General features: G+C 43.1%; 1 protein-coding gene across 9 annotated transcripts in view; it reads left to right on the top strand.

The window, feature by feature from the left end:
* The window catches only part of LOC118788797 (syntaxin-binding protein 5-like), a 131,631-nt gene that overhangs the window by 104,878 nt on the left and 7,052 nt on the right, over positions 1–19,701 (top strand). For 3 of the 9 annotated variants that reach the window (XM_036544884.1, XM_036544889.1, XM_036544883.1), the window contains exons 19-23: positions 1,646–1,717; positions 3,210–3,275; positions 9,039–9,143; positions 11,774–11,827; positions 15,102–15,278. In XM_036544884.1, the coding sequence (XP_036400777.1) occupies positions 1,646–1,717; positions 3,210–3,275; positions 9,039–9,143; positions 11,774–11,827; positions 15,102–15,278 (474 nt within the window). The remainder of the gene's footprint in view (positions 1–1,645; positions 1,718–3,209; positions 3,276–9,038; positions 9,144–11,773; positions 11,828–15,101; positions 15,279–19,701) is intronic. The other 6 variants (XM_036544888.1, XM_036544886.1, XM_036544891.1 and 3 more) reach the window with 4 other exon arrangements.

Genomic DNA, 19,701 nt, shown 5'->3' with positions numbered 1-19,701 from the left:
CATTGTCCTGTACGTGAGCATAAAAAAGTATTGTATTCATGTTGTATTCATTGGTATATTTTATCAATGTCGCTGTCATTATGAATACATGTGGGCAAGTTCATCATATTGTACATCAGCAATAATAATAACTCAAATCTTTCTAATAATCCAATCAAAGGTGGATTGTGTAGTTTCTTTGTTTCTGCTACTTTCCGAACTATTCTGACATACAGGTAAATATATTCTTATTACCTTCACTGCACTTCTGAAAGCAATGGCTGTGTCCTTCTACTGACTGTATGATGTATCTAAAACATTATTCGAGAGAAACTGACCTTTAAAATTTGGCATTTGTAGCATAATATTAAACTTAAAACCAGCATGTTTATGTACAGTAATCTGCATGCATGGATTACAGTGATTCTCAAAAACAGATAAAAAGCATTACCCCTGGATTTACTGTTTTAAGTATTCACTTTTCTCATGACACAATGTGACACTTCTTCAGTGCATTACTCTTGCAGTACTGACATGAAAAGCATTTTGTATACTAATATATAATGTAATTTTACAAAAACATTTTAGTTATCTGTCATACTTGAAAGAAATGATCGCAAAACATGTTTTTATGTGATTGGTTATAATTTAGCTTCCATATCACATGGCTCACTGACCCGTGAGTCTAGAGCCTAATCTTACACATGCAATGAAGGCCACAAATATAAACTGGAGATTATTTTCTGACTTTTCAACATCTGACTTCCCTTCCAGCTAATTCAAAAGCGCAAGCGAATTTTGTGCATGCCATAAGGCAGAATTCAATCTAACCACTATGGTGATTTGTCTTCAGCACTGACAAATGACATTTAGTAAGTATTACATTTTTACTATCACTATTATTATATCACAGCATATATAGCATTGCAAGTCTAGCAAGCTGCCAAAACTGTTGTGGAAAAAAAACTGAAAAATGCAATGCTTGTTATCTATTAAGTACAAAGTGCTAGTGTGGTTAGATTGACTATACCCCACCCCAACTATGTCAATAGATGTGCAGACTGCCAATATTGGACATTTAAGAAGCTTTCTCTCTCAACTTTAATACTACATTACTTCATGTACAAAGCTGCTTATTTTACATTTTGTGGTCATAGCCAAACAGGACATTCTCAATTGTTCTGGTATCATGTATGCTTGTCAATAGGCCTTTATCTACATCCAATCAGAATAAAATCCCATTGTGCATTAGCAATTAAATCACAGGCCACAGTGACCTCAATACATATTTCCAAGTTTGCAGTATGAACCCTTAAAGAGAATTGCAGTGTATTCCAATCGACCATGTGACAAATTCTTTGACCTGTCGATGATTGCCTCAGCCAGTCTTTTAAACATGTTATACATTGGATCTGTTTGGCTGCGCAAATCAATAGCCATCATATGCGTGAGTGACTTTGAGATGTGAACCTGTGCTAACATGGATGTGGAACGGTGACTGGATCTGCTGTCTGCTCTCCCTGACACTCACTGACTGGGTGCTGCTTTCTTTTGGGGGGTCACTGTCCTTTTCACTCCGGCTTGTTCTTTTCTCTCTCCCTCCCCCTCCTCACATATTTCTGGGGACAATCTGGCTGCTCCTTCTACTGGCATGGTCTCTGGGCAGACAACTTTTGCATGCGTGGCCTGTCTAACTTTTATTCAGATTCAAAGAAAAGGATCCGTACCTCCTACCAGAGTAAGTGTGGCCTTAACATGGGCGGGGCAGGGATGGTGTGCATGATGGGTGGGGTGGGGCCCCCTGGAGAACACGCTGAAAGAAATGCTGGGACCAAGACATTAATACTGTATGATAAATCACTCAAAAATACATTTGACCGCACAAGGCTGTAAAATGGAGCAGCATTTCAAGCAACAGCACAGCATATCTGAAATAGGATTCTTTGCTAAGCATTGGTTTTTTTCAAATCAGTGCCAGTTATAAATAAGCAAACGGTAATTCTAATGACCTAATATCCCAGTAATATCATGCCTCAGTCATTCTTTTAGTGTGTCTCCCTATTGGCATGTTCTGTCAGAGTGTGGTTCCCCTGAACCAGTCGAGCTCATGCGTTTCAGTCCAGTGATTTTCTCTGTAATTGTCCAATCCATTAAGTACTTTTTGATGTGGTCTAGTGCACTGCATATCGAGTGCAGTGTACTGCAGATGTACTGTAGTCAAAGGCAGTGTGCCACCATTCATGATAAACTGCCTTTGAAAGCAAATGATGGTAGGAGAGCAGTGTTACATTTTTCACGGTTTGGACTATGAAGTTCAGAAAAGTAAATAAATAAATAAAACAGCTTTTTCCATTAATACTTGAGTAATTATTCTTTAGACTGCTCGGAGAAGCTAAGAATATTGTGTAATCATTTATTGAAGCATATTTTATGGAACCTTCACACATCTCTACACTTATGTGTTACATCTTTTTTCAGTGTCAAATTATTAATGTTTTTGGGCTGTGATCTCATGTTGTGTATTAAACTCTGTCAGGAATCATTTATCAACTATGACACAACAAAACTCAGTTTTGTGGAATCGTAGTAAATAAATCAGGGAGATTCTGGAACTGGAGCAACTTTCACATATTTTAGAGGATAACTCAATGTAAGAAATAAATTTTGTATAAATGTATAAATAACCTTAAACACAATGCCAAAACTGTTAAAAATACAGCTCTAAACTCTAACTTTGGACTGCACTGTACCCAGCACTATCAAAATGTCCCAACTGTTCCACTGCATTTGGCACGACAGTGTAGCACAGTGATTAGGGTGATTGATCAGTAGCCGGAGGTTTGCAGGCTCAAAACCCTGAGGGGACACTACTGTTGTATTACTGTTAAGTTTGCCCAGCTTGCTTGAGTAAATGTCTACTCATTTAAAGAGATAATTCACAATGCATTTACAGTTGTTGCTGCTAATCTGCTAAAATAAATCTGCTAAGCTAATAATGATTAGGCAAAAATGAACACACAGTCATACACACACCTGTAGAAGCAGGGGAACCTACTGCTGGCAGAGGTTATGCAGCACATGTGTGGAGTTTGTGGCATGTTTCCTGCATGTACTTTTCATTCACTTGTGTGTGAAAACCAAACTAAACTTGCAAATTTTTCCTTCCTCCCTCTCCCTCCCTGTACATTGGCTTTTCTGGTGCACATCTCTCTGCTGATTGGCTGCATCAGGCCTTACGGAACTCTCCGACAACCAGGTGACCTTGGATTTGGAGCGGAGCAGATCTCCCACCTCAGGTATTGTGACCTCAGTGTTAGTTCTCCTGCTGCACCTGCCACTTGCATCTAAGCCGATTGGTTCATTCGCATGCTAAAGGATATTCAGCTACAGGTCTCATTTCCAAGCATATTTGTTACACAATGTGAACACCGCATCTTCTATTTAACCAGAAGATTGGAGATCAGATTTTGAGCAGTGGAGGCTAACTGTCCCTCATAGCACAATTGGCACCTGCCATCAGACAGAGGAGACTCTCCAGTGCTTATTAATGAAGGTGCAATAACTACCTCAAATGATGCAGCCTCATTTTAATGCAGGGGCAGTGTTTCCATTACTGAATCCAATCAGCATAATGCTTGTAGGATACTCAGGAATTTTCTGTGGAGCTCTGTGTGTACAAGATTTGAAGGGTAAAAAAAAAAAAACTGTAAAGAAGACACTCTTGATAAGCCAGAGAATGATCAGATGGTCAGTTAGCTTGCCTGCATTAAAAGTGCTGGTGAACAAATTGGGAATGTGATATCCAGGCCAGCATGTGGGTGAGGCTGAGTGATTCATACTGTATTCAGCTCTCTCAGGAGTTTCATTAGGAAAGCAGAGAAGGATTCACAAATTTCTCAATTTTCACATTTTAACAGCAACATGTGAAAATGGCAATGCCAACATGACTCGGAGGCCCTCAGCATTATTTTTTGAGCATTAACTCAAAGCAACGCATAGCAGCAAGCAGCTTTAGCAGTGTGCGCTCTTTTGTAATATGGGTCAGAATTTGCAGCGTTTTTTGTGTTATCAGATGAATTTATCAGATGGAACAGGAATTCACATTTTATGGATGACAGGCTGACATTTTATGACTGGTATAGCTTTTCAATTGTTTGACTAAGCCTTTAATGTTTCATTTAATGTTACTTGGGGAGGAAGATTTCTAAAATCAAGATAGCCATATAATTCATTTAGCCTATCTATGTTCATATTACAGAATATATTAGTGTACCTATTAATCTGCAACAGTCACTGCACTGCAATTAACCTTGATACATGAATCAGCCTTAAAACTAACGATGTCAGAGTAGTTTCTTTCCTCAGTCCAGCAGCCTTTAGCCTGCTCCAATTAAAAAGTAGCAAGGCCTCAACCTCTGCCTCCTGAAGCAGAGAGAGCAGAGAGACTACTATCCATGAATTATAGTACACTGTCCTACCAAAAGTCATGGGGCACAAGTAGTTATGAATAAAACATGCCTCTATGCCACAAAACTTATAGCATGTTGGCCTGCCTTTGGCCTTGATTCCCACTTGCATCAGAGTAGATTGCCTATTCATTTCTGGCAGAAAACTGGTGGTATTCTGCTCCACTTCTTTAAAACATTTCTGAGCTCCATTATTGAAGAGGGCAGTCTTGGTCTTGTCCTGATTGTGCATTCCAGTTGAATACCAAAGCTGTTATGGTGTTCTGGCTGCTCTGATGTTATTCGCTTAAATTAAGTGCAGTAACACCTGTAGTCATACCAATTGTCCTGAAATCAGATGAGGGGGTCCCATGGATTGTGGTAGGAGAATATACTTTCGAAAGAGAGAGAGGAAGACTGAGATAGAGAGAGGGGGGGAGAAAGAGAGAGAGATAGAGAGAAAGAGACAAAGATGTAGATCAGAGAAGAGGTCAGCTCGAGCAGTCTCCCTCCCTCTGTGTCCTGGAGAGGTCCATTGTCTGGCTCAGAAAGACCAGGGAGGCGCATGTTCAAAGACTTGAAAGGTCACGTTGTCTGTCTGTCCCCGTTGGGCAGAGAGAGAGGTGGGAGGGAGAGCAATGGCTGGAGCCACGGCCACAATGGGAGCGTGCTGGGAGAACCGAAACCCACAGAGGCAGGCACCCGCTGGACATTCCTCACTCCCCAGCAGCATCCGCCGGCACCCTCAGGCTGAGATCATTAGCCTGCTCCGCGGAGGTCTTTACCAGCCGCTTTCAATAAAACCACGCTCCATTCAAAGAAGAAAGCACAGTTTTGACTGCATTTTGCGCAAATGACTGGTGATAAATATAGATGCTTCGCTCTGTGTATCAGGGATTTCGTCACTGGAGCTGGGTGGTTATCGACAAATGAGATGAGATCCACTCCAAATGTTTAGTCATTTAACCCTTCCTGATGGGGGTGGGGGTGAAGTGATGCAGACATGCTGGAGAAGCCTGCACTGTGCGGATGGGCTGAGCACTAACAGCTGGTTATTGTTTGCTTCAGTTGGCAGACTGTAATCCTATCAGGAAACTAGAGAATACAGCAGAGTTGACAGAAAGATTCATTTATGTTTGATAATAACCTTAAACACATTTCTATATTTCTCAGATGGTGGTTTTGGCCAAACTGCTACTGTGTCAGCACGTGTTCATGCTGGCAAGATTCAGTAAGAACGTCTTGACAGGCTACTATGTAAACAAAGCCGTGCTGCCATATTCTTCATGTGAGGGTCCAAGGTCTTTGAATGAACCAGTGTGGATGTCATTTCACTTGTTGGTTACCAGTTTTAGACTATGAAACAGAAACAATGTGTGTAAGAAACGGCACTTTACTCCGCTGTCTCAAAGCCTATAGTTCAATATGCACAGACACCTGTCCCAGAGGGCACATGGAAAGGGCTGTCTGATGAAACAGTCAGAAAAAGAAGACAACAGAGGTCAGCTGCTCAGAACAGATTCTGAACCCAATGGAGGAGGGCCTTCCCAACACCTTGTGTGTGTAGCTGTGACAGAAGCAGAGAAGGCGAGAGACTGAAACTGAGTGAGGACACTGTCCATTTTCGATGGAAAAGGCAGGTCTTTGACATTTTATGCTCCAGAGCCTGTTTCCTGTTTGATTTTGGCTTCTCGGTGGTGTAACGCAACAGCACTGTATGGAGCCAGCTGCGTGTGAAATGAACAAGCGTGCCCGCCGTGCCACGGTGCACCTCGAGAGCGCTGTTGTTGTTTTGCTGCTCTGCCTTTAAATGCACATGTTTGTGAGCGGCTTTTCGGTGGCATCTCCGTGGAGACCAAACGTTTCAATGGCCGTGTTCCAAGCGCCAACTCAATGGAAGCAGGTGTGGTTTGCATTTAGCTCTGAAAGTGTCGGTTTCCTGATTTCTACTCTAAACAGTCACCATGCTGAGTGCGTACGCATTTGTGTGGCTCCATGTAAAGCTAGTGCAGTGGAAATGCGAGGAAAGTAGTCACACAGCACCAGCGAGGCAGTTTGTGAGGTACCAATATGGCTGGCCTCTGCATCAAAGCGTAATATCCCAAGTCCGTCACAGGCATTCAGATCCATTAAGGAGAGGGAAACCGGCCTTTGAAAGGCTGCTGACTTTATCTCGTTGTTTGATGTGCTTCAGTGACTCTCCCGGAGCACGCGGGCTGCCTGGATCTCAGCTTGCCAGCGAACATGAGGGGCGGGGGGGGTGCTCTCATTTGCATCTGGGCAGGGAGCGATTTGACCGGCACCAGGAAGAAAGAATGCGCTCGAACTCTGTCACCGGAGCACGATTCATTTGAAATGCATTGTGTGTTTGCTGGGAGACGGAGTAGGAAAAGGGCTGGAGTGCACCAAAGCAGAACCGATCTAAAAGGCCGCCTTTTCCTTGTGGATTCTGCAGTCACCAAAAAAAAAAAAAAATGATTGAGTGATTCGTTTTTTTCACAAATGCAGCAATGAGTAGTACGCTAGACTTTGTGTAGTCACTGTCACATATATATATTTGTGCAGCATTTAGACAAGATAAAATGAAGCATGAGACTTGGGAGGAGGCCTTTTTATGTGAATGTTGAATGGTATAATACGGTTCTCATGGCGATTTGAGATGTACACTATTGGAAGTGGAATAAACCAGGTCCATGAATAATAGATGCGGTTGGGCTCCAGTGGGCTCATTCAGAATGAGGCAGGGGTTGCTGTTTGCAGCTCATCCTGTTCTCAGCGCCATGCACCATACGCTAGGCTGTCCCGCTCCTGACCCCAGAGACCTGCTCCAGCTGCTATTTTTGGTGCCATTTGCTTTCTAACTGCCCCTTTTTTTCTTGATGTACATTATCACTCGATTTTATGCATCTCCACCAAAGAGACGTGTTACTCGTGCTCTCCTCCCACTATCCCTGACTCACTACCATCATGCCTCTTGGCACTCGCTTCCTACCTCCTGCCTCTCTGCCTCCCAACCTCAAATCTCCATGCCTATTGCCTCCTACCTACCAAGCTCCCATCCTCATACCTCCTACCTCCTTCTTTCCCAGCATCATATTTACATTTACATTTATTTATTTAGCAGACGCTTTTATCCAAAGCGACGTACAAAAGTGCATACAGTAAGTATCATATCTTCCTGCCTCTTGCCATCTACCTTGTTTCTGCCTGCCAACCTCCAAACCTTATCCCTCCTACCTCCACCTCCTATTTTCTGTCCCATGCCTCCCTACCTCCTACCTCCTCCCTCCTACCTCCTCCCCTGACTCCTGACGTCTTCCTCTCACATCCAGTCTTACACCTCCCGCCTCCTTCTCTTTCTGCTCCTCTGTCTCCGCCTTGTCAGGCCCGTCAGTGGCAGCCTGTTCTGCTCATACTGTGTGTTAAACATTCAGACACACCGGGGAAAACAGACAGAGTGAGACAGAGTCACAGCCTGGATCCTGCTCTGTGGGCTCCAGGCCCCGGCGTGTTTCCAACGAGCCACGCCGGTCATTAGAGAACGCTGACACTCCCCTGTTCGACCGCCGGCCCGCGCATGTGACTCATTGCAGCCTGCTCAGAGAGCTCGTTAGCAAGGTGGCAGGTTATTGCTTACCTGCAGCTATGCTCCTCTAACACGCATACAGGACTCTGCCCTCTTCCTCTGCCTCATCCGCACAACTCTGGTAAAGTTATTCTCTACCTCATTATTTTCCAGGAATGGGTCCAATACTTCAGGCTTACCTTGGTTATTGATGTTTTTCTTTCTTTTTTTTACTTTCTGTGCACTTTTATTAGTCACCATTGTTCATTCTGGTGTGCTCTGGGCCTATAGTGAACTGAAAGGGCTCTATAGGGCCACGCCTCTATGGGAAACTGGGTGTAAGAATGCTGTACCAAGACTGTGTTCTTCAAGCTTACAAATGGATGCCACTTTTAAAGGTTTTCTCTTCTATTTCTGCTGTGTGCACTCAAAGAAGACATCTAAACCAAGAGGGCGTTTGTTTGAGAGGAAGGTTAAAAACGCTGGCAGCTGCTCATGGGTTCTCTGATACCTTCAGATTGTCCAAAAAATGACTACTTGTCCTACTGTGTATGTGTAAGACTGAGCAAAAAAAAGTGCTTCAAGCAGATGAAAATTGTACTCTGAATTCAGTAGGAAGCATTCAGTTGCTGAAGTATTGTACAAAATGTACATTTTTATAGATTATAATACTTTCTAAAAAATAACTATTGCAATCACTCAAGTTATAGTGTTTAGCTTTATGTCTCAGGTGTATCATATGAAAAGAAAATATGAACAGCAAAGTCTTAACAGAGGCCTCTAGTCTTCTCCTTACCTAGAAAGTAATTGAAACAAACAGGTTCTGTTAAAAACATGTACAGTGTTTGGTGTATTTACTATTTGATACATAAATTTGTATGACAGAGGTAAGAAATTTAAAAGTTTACAGAGTTCCTGTTGAGCTGTGGAGACTTTTAGATTTCTGTCATTCTTCCTTTAACATTTCCTTCCTTCCTCCTACTTTCTTCCTCTGTGTTCCTTGATCGTCACAGAAACACTGCTGTTCTGTCGGACTTTTTTTATTTCAGTTCTACACCCAACCTCCCTTCACAATGACCCCCGCACCATGCACGAGCCCGTGGCCAATCTGAAAGCCAGCCACTACAGTCCAGTCTTTTACTTGCTGGACAATGGTAAGCGTGGAGGGCGATGTCGTCATCTGGCCTGAGGGGGGCGCTGTCTCCCGGCAGGACTCGGGTGCATGCAGTCATCTCTGGCCCTCCAGGCCGTCACCCTGCCCAGGGCGAGGGCGAGGGGGGGGGGGGGGTGTGGAGGGATGGGTCCCACGCCACTGCTCGACGCTGCTGCAACGTCGCCACCATCGTGGCAACCTTCCATGTATTGCGGGAACGTTGCAGGAACGTTCTGGGGAGTGGTGCGGCATGGGAGGTGCCGTTTCTGTGACTTGCTGTTCGTGATTTATTTACCCATGCACTCCGTCTTTTAAAAGGAGGGAGTTTCTCGCTCGCCTCCTGTCATTGTACGGTACAATGGCTTTTTTCTCATCAGAGCTGCTCTCACCCCATTCATTTTTAATCGCCACAGTGTGTGCTGTGTAGTCTTTGGCTGGTTTGGTTTGCCTAGCCCTGCATTTTCTGAGCTCAGAGTAAATATTTGCCATTGGATTCATCTGGGGTGTGAGTGCACTCATTGTTTCTTTTGCCTCATTGGCTGCTTCAGAAGACTGTAATATCATACAACTTCAGTAACGCCAATGAATAAAAAAAATTCTCATAAAAAAAAACACATCCGATAGTATTTGAATTACCACTGCTTAATCATTAATAGAGAACTAAGGAAAGTGATTCAGTGTAGTGGAAGTGAACGCACCTAGAGATATTTGTCCCCACAACCCTCCTGGCTACAGGGTTTTGACCAGTGCTAGGAGATAGGGCCTCACTGTTTCATGCTCCCCCAATAGCTTATTATTCATAAGCCTTCTTGCAGCCATTGAATCCAACAGCATCTGCTCAGCAGGTGTACAGCCACAGCTCCCCTCATTAACAGTGGCTATAATCCAATGGGTTTCACCGTAAATGCAAGCCTTATCAGTCCAGAATTCAATTACCTATGTATGGAATTGCAATTTCCTTGTAACTAGTGTGGGGATTTTAATTTCTGAGTAGGTGAACCTCATTTAGTTTTGGATTATCAACAAGGCTGTTTACAAAAACTGAAGCTGACTTGTATTACATTTATTTGAGAGCATCTAGGCCTGGCTCTGGGCCAATTCTGAAATATTATCACGCCTCTTACAAAACTTATTTTGGACTGACGAAAATGTAATAGGATCGGAACCATATATTATGTAACCTGTAATAGAACCCTTTTGGTGAGGAACATCAAAGTTTGAGAGAAAAAAAAATCAATTGCCTATTGCCTAATAAAAATGGACTTATTTTCCATTTTGAGATTTTTTTCATCCGCAAGAAGGTGTCTTCACTGAAACTGTCAACACTTCCTATTTTTTAAAGTCAATCATGTTCAGCAATTACAAACAGCCTTGACACGTTTAGCTAATGCATCACTCTCCTAATCACTAAGCTGGTGTATCTTAGCCTGAAATCAATAACCGCCTTAAATCAAGAGCACGGGGTCCAGGAATTGCCATCTACATTGTATCCTAGCTGAGCTGAAGACTAATAGCAGCCCACTCTACTCTATTAACAAATCTCAAAGTGGATGAGTCATGAATGGGTTGCTGTAATCAAGCTGGCTTTTGATTGACAGTGGTTGGAATCTCAATAGGTCAACTTCAATGAGAGGCAAACTCCAAAACAGGGTCTGCTTGGGCCTTTGTCACACCCATAGTTATACAAAAACAGAGAGAAATGCCGACACAGAGCACCCATACCCTGTTAGTCAGTATGAGTGGGATGTGAGCGTGTTCTTTACATGTGACGGCGAACTGGAACGTGGTCAGTACACTCTTAACTCTGCACTGTACATTTAAAATCAGCTGCAACGTATATAGCATGTTTTATATATACGTATTTTATTCCAGCACAGCAAGGATCTCATTGTATTCTTTGTGATGCATCTGCAAGAAGAATAAAAAGGATCATCTTCAGCATTTGATTAACCTTTGCAGTTTGTGCGTACTGCAAAATGCTTGCAAAATGTTTTGTTTTGAACTTTTTTCCATCTTATTTTTGTGTTTTACTTTTGTGTCTGCACTTACTGGGGCTATGAATTATCATCTAACCCCCCATTCCCTCCCCCATCCTCGGCCTCAGGGCCTTCTGGCTATCAGGTCCGATTTTCATCAGAGACAGAAATAACACTATGTATAAATAATAGAGGGTAAACTAAATTGAACAGTCAGCACCAGGGATGTAACAGTCCCGAGAGCAGAGAGCAAACTGGTGGAATGCTGTGTATTGTCAAAGCATTGACACATCTGTGAGAATATGCAGTGAACATGAAGCCACACTCTCTGCTGTTTGATGCTGGCCGTTTCACCAAGGGTAACCAGTTCATCGGGGGGGCAGGGGGGCCACCCGTTCACCAGGAGGTCGTCGCTTGTTGAATGAGTCTGAGCATGTGGTCGGAATGGCCTTCCTTTCATGTCATATGTGCACACTTTTTTGCACGCTTTTTATTGATATGGTTACTTATTTAACATTTTTTTGGCTTTATATTTATTCTTTTTTTCATTTGATTGTTTTTTACTGCACTGCACGTTTTCGATTCAGTTCTGTTTTTTTTTTTTTTTTTTTTTAACAATTAATGGGCACTTTCTTTCCTGTTTCTGTTGTTTCAGTTAGGGGACCCGGCAGAAAGCTAAGTCTGCCAACAGATCTTAAGACTGATCTTGGTACGGTAGGCGAAAGCCAACAGCTTTTCATTTTATTTGACTTCATTTTCACTCTGTCCTGTTATCCGATGACAGATGTTTATTTTTATTATTATTATATTTTTTTGTTCTCAATATTATACAGCAAAGACATCTCAGTTCTCTCTCAGTCTCAATACGCCACTCTGCTTGGAGTACTCCATTCGAGTCTGTTGGCCTCCCTCTTCCGTGACATTTTAATTTTGCTCTTTTTTACCTAATTCTTTTTTTTTTGTTTGAGAATTTTTACAAATTTGCTTATTGTACATTTTGCAAGTGTTTCCAAAGGTCGCTCGTATCTCATGCCCATAATCAGCGGTCACAGATACTGTCAGACAGCCCCACCCCCATCGTGAGCGGACCATTCGCCTTCAGCAGAGACACGTCTGCTCTCCCATTGCATTACTGTGCTTGACTCCTCCCTTTCCTCTCTCTGACTCTCTGCCATAATTCAGCTGTGTCTTTTACAATTGTTGTACTTGGTTCAAAACTGTTACTGGAAATATGAATGTATGAGTCAGTCCCTTTTTTTGTGAAATATACAGCAATGACAGTGTGTATATTTTTTTGACAGGTTGTATGTAAGAGTGCGTAGGTGATGAGAGTTACTGTACATGCCTCTGTTTTCATATCAGGGAAACGGTTCAAAATTCACCTGGAACTGTGGGATTTACAGAGAATGGAAATGATTCCTGAAATCAATTTTTTTTTTTTATTTGTTTTTGTTTTGTTTACCCAGCAGTAACATAAGAGGAAATGTCTTCCAGTCTAACACATTGTGCGTGAGTGTATGTGAGTGTGTGTGTGTGTCAGAGATAGAGAGAGAGAGAGAGATAGAGAGAGGGAGATAGAGAGTGTGTGCACAGCGCATCTGTGTGCAAATGACAAACAGGTCTGGACATGTTTTTTTAAATGCATCCATTTGATTTTTTTTATTGTCTCGCTCCTAATACACAGTAAGGGGCGCCTTTATGTGAAGCACGCAGTGTGCAAATGAACGCTGTTATCAGGTCTGTGCTGCGTCGTACTCCTTCCGTTATCCAAGCCATACAGGAGGCCGCTGCGCACGGAACCCGCTGATGTGCTGCTCCACATTTCATACCCTGGGCTCGCTCCTTTGTGTCCCTGTTGCGACGGCTTTGCTGGTTGGGAGCTGATCGTCACGAACCTGCCGAAAATAGTGTCCTCCTGTCACGGTGAACGCACCGAGAGGACACATCCAAGAGGCGCGCAGATATAAAATGCTCTCTGTGAGCCAAGCCCCAGTCATCATAAATTGGCCCTTGCCTTTCATATTTTAGAGCTTTGGACCAAGGGGTAATGTAATCTCCGATCCTCTTATTGGCCCAGTAGAGGTGCACATTGATGCGTTTTATTCTTTTTTTTTTTTTTTTTTTCCAAAAGCGCTAGGTGTTCAGGGCTAATGACCTGTATGGTATGGTGTAAATAATACAGCCAAAACCTTGAAGGTGGGACTTGAGCGTTTTCTTTGTTATGCATAACACGTTCTGCTGTTCGCATCTGGGACGGCTCTGGGAGAGCACTGCATTGAGACAACGCTTTGAAATCTGCAGGTGCATTGCTATGTATACCCATGAATATGCCCTCTAGCCTTTTGGGTGATATTTTTGGTGTTTGTTTCCCTGTGGAGCGCTAGAGAAAGTTTTTGTTCGCAAAAACTCTAAAGGAGTTTACCACTGACCTCTCTGTCAAGCACAGTCAGAGTGGACTGCTGCAGTATTTGCTATTCGTATTCACAACATGCATAGCCCCTTCTCTTCTTATTGCTGTTATTATTATTTCTATAAGGGTTTTGTTGGTTTATATCCTCGCTGCTAACGTGATAAAAAGGCAAATGATTCTCGAGCCTGTAAATGTGACTTTTCTTTGAAGAGGTTACTTTGAGAGAGTGTGACATTGGATGGCTGCATTTTATCCCCCAGAAAGACGTGTGAGCATAGAGGGGGAAAGGCTCAGATTTCTTTGAATCGTGGCATTGTCATGATTAGCCAAACCCCTTACTTGCAGTCAAGAAAATTCAGTATGCTACAAGATGCTCCAGTACTGTACTGTACTGCACTGTACTCTGTTCCTTCACCCCAGTGTGTCTCGTAGTGGTAGAAGCCACATGAACTATGGGCCAGAGACACAGAGAGACACTGGGCCAAACCTACGAGTCTCTTATCCTCTGATTCACCCTCACTGACTCCTCCCCAGGCAGAATTCGCACGTCTAGTTAGGCACCCTGCCTGAGAGTGGAATGAACTAACAATGATTTGTCCTTATGGTCCTGTTACCCTTTGTAAACAGATAAAAGAGAGAAGACCTCCAGACAGCCTGCAGGGGCAGCATAATTACCGTTTGCTTGGCAGAGCCAGTGCTGTTCTTCTTTTTTTTTTGTAATGAGTGGAAAGAGAGGAAAATTCTCTAAAAAAAAATCTGCTCCAACATATTAGCACAAGTAGAGCTAAACCTAGGAGTTGTGTGAGGTGAATGTACTTAGCATATGGAACAGGAAGAAATACAAGCACAAATGCTCACACTGCACACACATATGCACATGCACGCACAAATGCACGCACACACATACACACGTGCACAATGCACATGCATGCACGCTGATTCACGCACATACAAACACAAGCACTGCAGAAGCAATCGAGACTTCCTTTGAGAACCTATTATGACTGACATGCGCTGTTTTACAGACTTTATTCCTCTGCCAGACTGTATTAAAATATCGACTTAAATAAGAATTCCAAAGGAAGTGAAGGTTTTTCATCTTTATTTGAAGTTCTGGACCCCCTAAACACTTTGGCTGATGATGATTTGTGCTGTTCCAAGATAAAATATTCAAAGTGTTCACATTCCACTAGAAGAAAGTGAGTAGAAATCACTGGATGAATTTTATTTATTTTTTTGGTCTGAAAATGCGCCTTTCTCTGGGTGTAAATGAGTTTGTTATTAAGGGGGGTCCAGCGCACCCCACCCTTTGCCTGTCCAGCGATCCTGCAGAACAGAGGATGTCTCTTCTTCTTCATCTTCCCTCACCTGCTCCACGCATCCATTTATTATTTCTTCATTTTCGCATTTGGTATGTCTTCTGAAAGAGGCCTTCGCCTTTGTTCTGACTGGCTTTTTCTCCTTTCCCTTCTCTCTTCCTGTCATCTCCACTTTTAGATCTTTTTGCTGATTTATTTGGTTCAGTTTTCCTTTTTTTTTTTTTTTTTTTGATAATGCTGTGCCGTCATTGCAGATCACGTAAATGGACATTGCACTAGCCCCACCTCCCAGCCCTGTGTTGCTGGGAAACCACGCGTCCCCGGTCCTGAGGGGCCCAGACTGAGCCGGCGGGGGCCCGGCCGACCGCCCTTCCGAAAGGCCCAGTCTGCTGCCTGCATGGAGATCAATTTGCCTGTTTCCCACACGGAAGGTGTGTGCTTGTGTACGTCCCCGTCATTAACCCCACTGCATGCTGGGAAATGGGAGTGGGGAGGGGGGGTTACCAGTGGGTGGGGGAGGTTGTTTGTGGGGTTTTCTTTTATTTTTCAGAAGGGTAAAAATTGGTGATTTTAAATTGGCAGTGGACTTGGTAAATAAGAATTGCTTTTTAGTTTTCCTGCTGCCATGAAAGAGGATGTGAGGCTCTTCAATCACCAGTTTTTACTCTTCCTGTCCTCAGTAACAATGAGGATAAAGACAAAAAAAAAAAACAAAACAGAGTTTCTGTGATCTCTCTAGGCTGAAAATCTGCACCCCAAAAATGAGCAGGACAAGAAAAAGAATAAGAAAAGATCTGTGAAAGGCCAACAAGCCTGTGTAGATGATTGCTGTTTTTATGCGTCAGACTCAGGATCACAGGAACTCTAGTGCTTTTTTGATTTTAATCCCTTTCATGTTTGGATTGCCACTGATGTAGCAGACATGGACCTGAATTGTGTATCAGGCCCAGCATTATACAAAAGCAGCCTAGCTTTATTTCAGCTCATTCATTTGATTTCATATTGTTTCATGCATTGAGCTCATAGGCAATTATGTCAATTGAACAAAAAAGAAGAGGAAAAATTCTCAGTCTTCAGAAAAATGATTATTCTAACGCACGGTACAAATAGATGTCTGGTTTAAGCCACAATGTATTTTGCAATTTGGTGCATTTTTTGATGCAAAGAACTTGGAGGAACTTTCTCCAGGCTGGGGAACAAGGAATGGTAAAATCAGTCCATGCTTTATTGCAGCGTTTCCCAAACTTCTCCTGGAGGGCCCCTTGTCCTGCATGTTTTAGATCTCTCCCTGCTCCAACACAGCTGATTCAAATGATCAACTCGTTATGAACTCCTGAAGCTGCTCAACAACAAACTGATCATTTAAATCAGCTGTGTTGGAGCAGGGAGAGACCTAAAACATGCAGGACAAGGGGTCCTCCAGGAGAGGTTTGGGAAACGCTGCTTTATCGCATTAAAAACACATCAGCTGTGCCATACTCATATGCTCACGTGACCCCCTGTTCTCACACCGAAACCGGTGACACTGCTGTGATGTCACACCGTCTCACAGTACAGCACTCCCGCTATGTGTGACCCCCTCCCCCCCAGCCTGTCCTTGGCCTCGTCTCCCAGGAGACAGAGGGGCATGTCTGTACCTGTGCTACTCCTCTTCTTGTTGTTTCACCTTTCTTCCCCCCTCTCCCTTTGTAGGTTCACCTGGATGTTCTGCTGACAATGTGTTGTGCTCACACAAGCAGTTGTGTTCGTGTGCTTATCCGTCTGTCTCTCTGAATGAAACGCCACTCCCTGTGGAACATGGTCAGACCTCTTGCTTGCAGTCATGGTCATCTCTTTAATCAGGGACAACTGTGTCCATAGCATAGCTCAATTGATAAACTACAATCATAGATGCCAATGGCATCTGGTCTTTATTCTGTTGTAGCTGCCATAGCTGATTAGCTTGTTGTTACAATCAAGAAGTGTGGTTGGATACATGAGGCTTATGCCTTTTATGCTTGTCATTGGCTGACTTCCTGCATTTTCCTTTTTCTCCTCTGAATTTGATACCCTGACAAAGTGTTTAATTTCAGTGCGGGACTTTGATTGGCTTAAACAAAAGAGTGATTGATAGCACATGGGAGCACAGCATTTCAATGGTCCATAGACTCTCACTTGCTATTTACAAGTGGGAAAGCCATCCTCCTGTGTGTTATAGCACACAGGGACTGTACTAGAATTGCTATATTTTAAAAAAGTTATACCCCTCAGTACCCCTTTTACCCCTAATAGATAAGTTTTGGTCATCTATAATTACATGCTGAGTGGCATGTACTCTATAGCAACACACTATAAGTCTTATCTCTTAATGTAAGTCATTAAAAGGTGATGTTGTACCATGAGATTTAATGACTGCTGGAAGTCAGGACCTCGTCTTTACACCTCTCAGCTGTAAGTGATTTACTCCAGACTAAAGGATGCTGAATTTGCCGGCATGGGCAGAACATAACTGCATTTCGAATCCCAAGGATATAGACTCCATAAAAACACATTCTCTGGGGTGGATTCACTTAAGACAATGACAAGATTAAACACCTAGTCAGAGTGGGCATTAGCGCAGAGCACTCAGCAAGATTGTTAATGAGCTTTTAACACAGGAGGGAAGTGGAGAGGGGTCCACACAGATATGCGGTGTGTTAATTGATTTACTGATCACCAGTTCAACCTGTTCAGTGAGCCAGCTTATTGGACCATTAACTCCCACGTCCCATTGCGTGTGCTTTATTTTAAAAAGGATTTCCGGGGTGTTTGTTTAAGTGAGGCACGGTGTCCTATCGTTCATATCCAAGTACATTTTTTTGTGAAATGGAATCTTGAGCAGCAACAGTGGATTTTAAGAAGTCCTGGATTGATCCTTTCACATTTATTTGGTGTCTTTGTGGTAGTAAAACTGTGAAAGGCTTTAAGGACATGCCAAATTCAGCCGCACCTACAGATTTATTCTTCCTTTTGTTTAAGCTTTGTAAGACATTTAAGCCCCTGGATATCTCTCTGCAGTCTCAATCACAGAGCTCTCTATTGCGCCTTGCCTGTTGCATCCTGAATACCTGTCAGAGATCTGAGAAGATATTAACCCCCCCCCAACCCCCTTCCTCCAGTTCTTTCTCACGCAATCAGGGTGTCGTAATCTCCTCAGGGAGATGGGCATCCGTATCCCTTCGCTGCAGTCAGATGGCTCAATTACACTGCCTGGTCTGCGGTAGACCCCAGATCAGCTCCGGGCCATGCCTTCCATTACCAGGCATTCTATGGGATTCTGACACTCCTTCGTTGCCTTCGCCATTAGCAATGGGGATGCTCCAGACAGCTGGTAAAGAGGGAGCCAAGGCAGAGGCCTTCTCATGGCTGAGGCCCTGCTGTGCGACAAGGACATATCGCTGCTGGCTGTACCTTAAACCCGCTCGCACAGGAAGCTCACTGGTCACATGGCCTGTCGCCTATAGGCCAATTAATCTATGACTCATCCAGGTCCATTTCTTAAATTAGTCAACAGCTGATTACGTTGTTGTGCCCAATCAACATTAACTTAATTTTGACTAATGAATAAATGCAGGTGTTTTCCTTTCAGGACAAATACAATGTTTGTTCATTGTTTGTGGTGATTGCAGAAGTCGCCAGACTGTGATTGTGAAGGGGGAAAAAGTAACTCTGATGTTTTTGTTTTTTTTTGTGAGTCAAAATCAAGGCCTCGCACCTTCAGCTGGTCCTTTCGGATGTTGTTTGACACGTTGACACTCCAGTGAGGATTGATCATCACTGTAAGCTATGAAAATCTCAAAAAACAGCCGGTGATACACACGTGTACACAGAGGTGCAGACCATGAAGAGAGGCATGGTCTCATATAAAGATATTTTCTATTATCGGCTATTATCACTCCTTAATGAAGAAGCCATTCCTTTCATTGCTGCATGGAAAATTTATGATTACAGAACCTCCATTCCTTCATGTAGACTTTAAGCATTTTCTTTTCTTTTTTTCCCAAACCTTCCTCTGAAATATGTCCTGGATGTTCCTGTATTTGAATTTTAATAAATGCCCCAGGGTTATCCATTTTCGTGTCAGAGAGATTGGAGAGGCCATTTGTTCAGTCTGGGCTTACTCATAAATTTCACATCTGTTAAAAAAAAGGGGGATTTTTTGAATAGTTCAAATCAGCAACAGCCCTTAAAACTTAAAAGCAGAACAAACAGGACTTTTTAGAATGTCGAGCATCATTATCTTGATGACCTTTAATGAGCTATTTAATGCTAGCAGATAACAGCAAATTGCATATGCATGCCACTTTCCGGAGGGGTCAGCCCATCTAAACCTGCACTGACACAGAAAACCCCCCGCAGCTGTTATCTCCAGAAAGCTCACCACATATCTATTACAGTGACACAGCCAGGGTAAGCAATTATGGAAGATGTTGCATTAGATTACATTATATCATTTCTTATTACAATGACCTCATCTAGGGTGAATTACTGTGTGTACATTGCACACATTATCCACTTATGCAGTTGAATATTTACTGAAACAACTCGTGGTAAGTGCCTTACTGTGGCGGACAAGACTAGAAACACAGAATTTACTCGCTGGTGTTAAGTTTGATACCCTGACTGCTTTGACATGCTATCTCCAAAACCTGCCCTTTTGAAAAGCTTCATCGACTTCCATCAGCTGTCCTTGATGTCCCAAACCTGCCTGGTGAGCTGTGGCTGGTCCTGTTCTGTCAGGGGGTTGTTGGTGACTTTTGACAAGATCCCCCCGAACCCCCCACCCCTGCCCCCCCCCCCAACAATCAGCAATGACAGTTCTGCTGGCAAAGCTGA

This window comes from Megalops cyprinoides, chromosome 14 (genome assembly GCF_013368585.1).
Source record: "Megalops cyprinoides isolate fMegCyp1 chromosome 14, fMegCyp1.pri, whole genome shotgun sequence".
In the NCBI taxonomy this organism is placed as follows: Eukaryota; Metazoa; Chordata; class Actinopteri; order Elopiformes; family Megalopidae; genus Megalops; species Megalops cyprinoides.
This window is presented reverse-complemented; position numbering and strand designations above follow the sequence as displayed.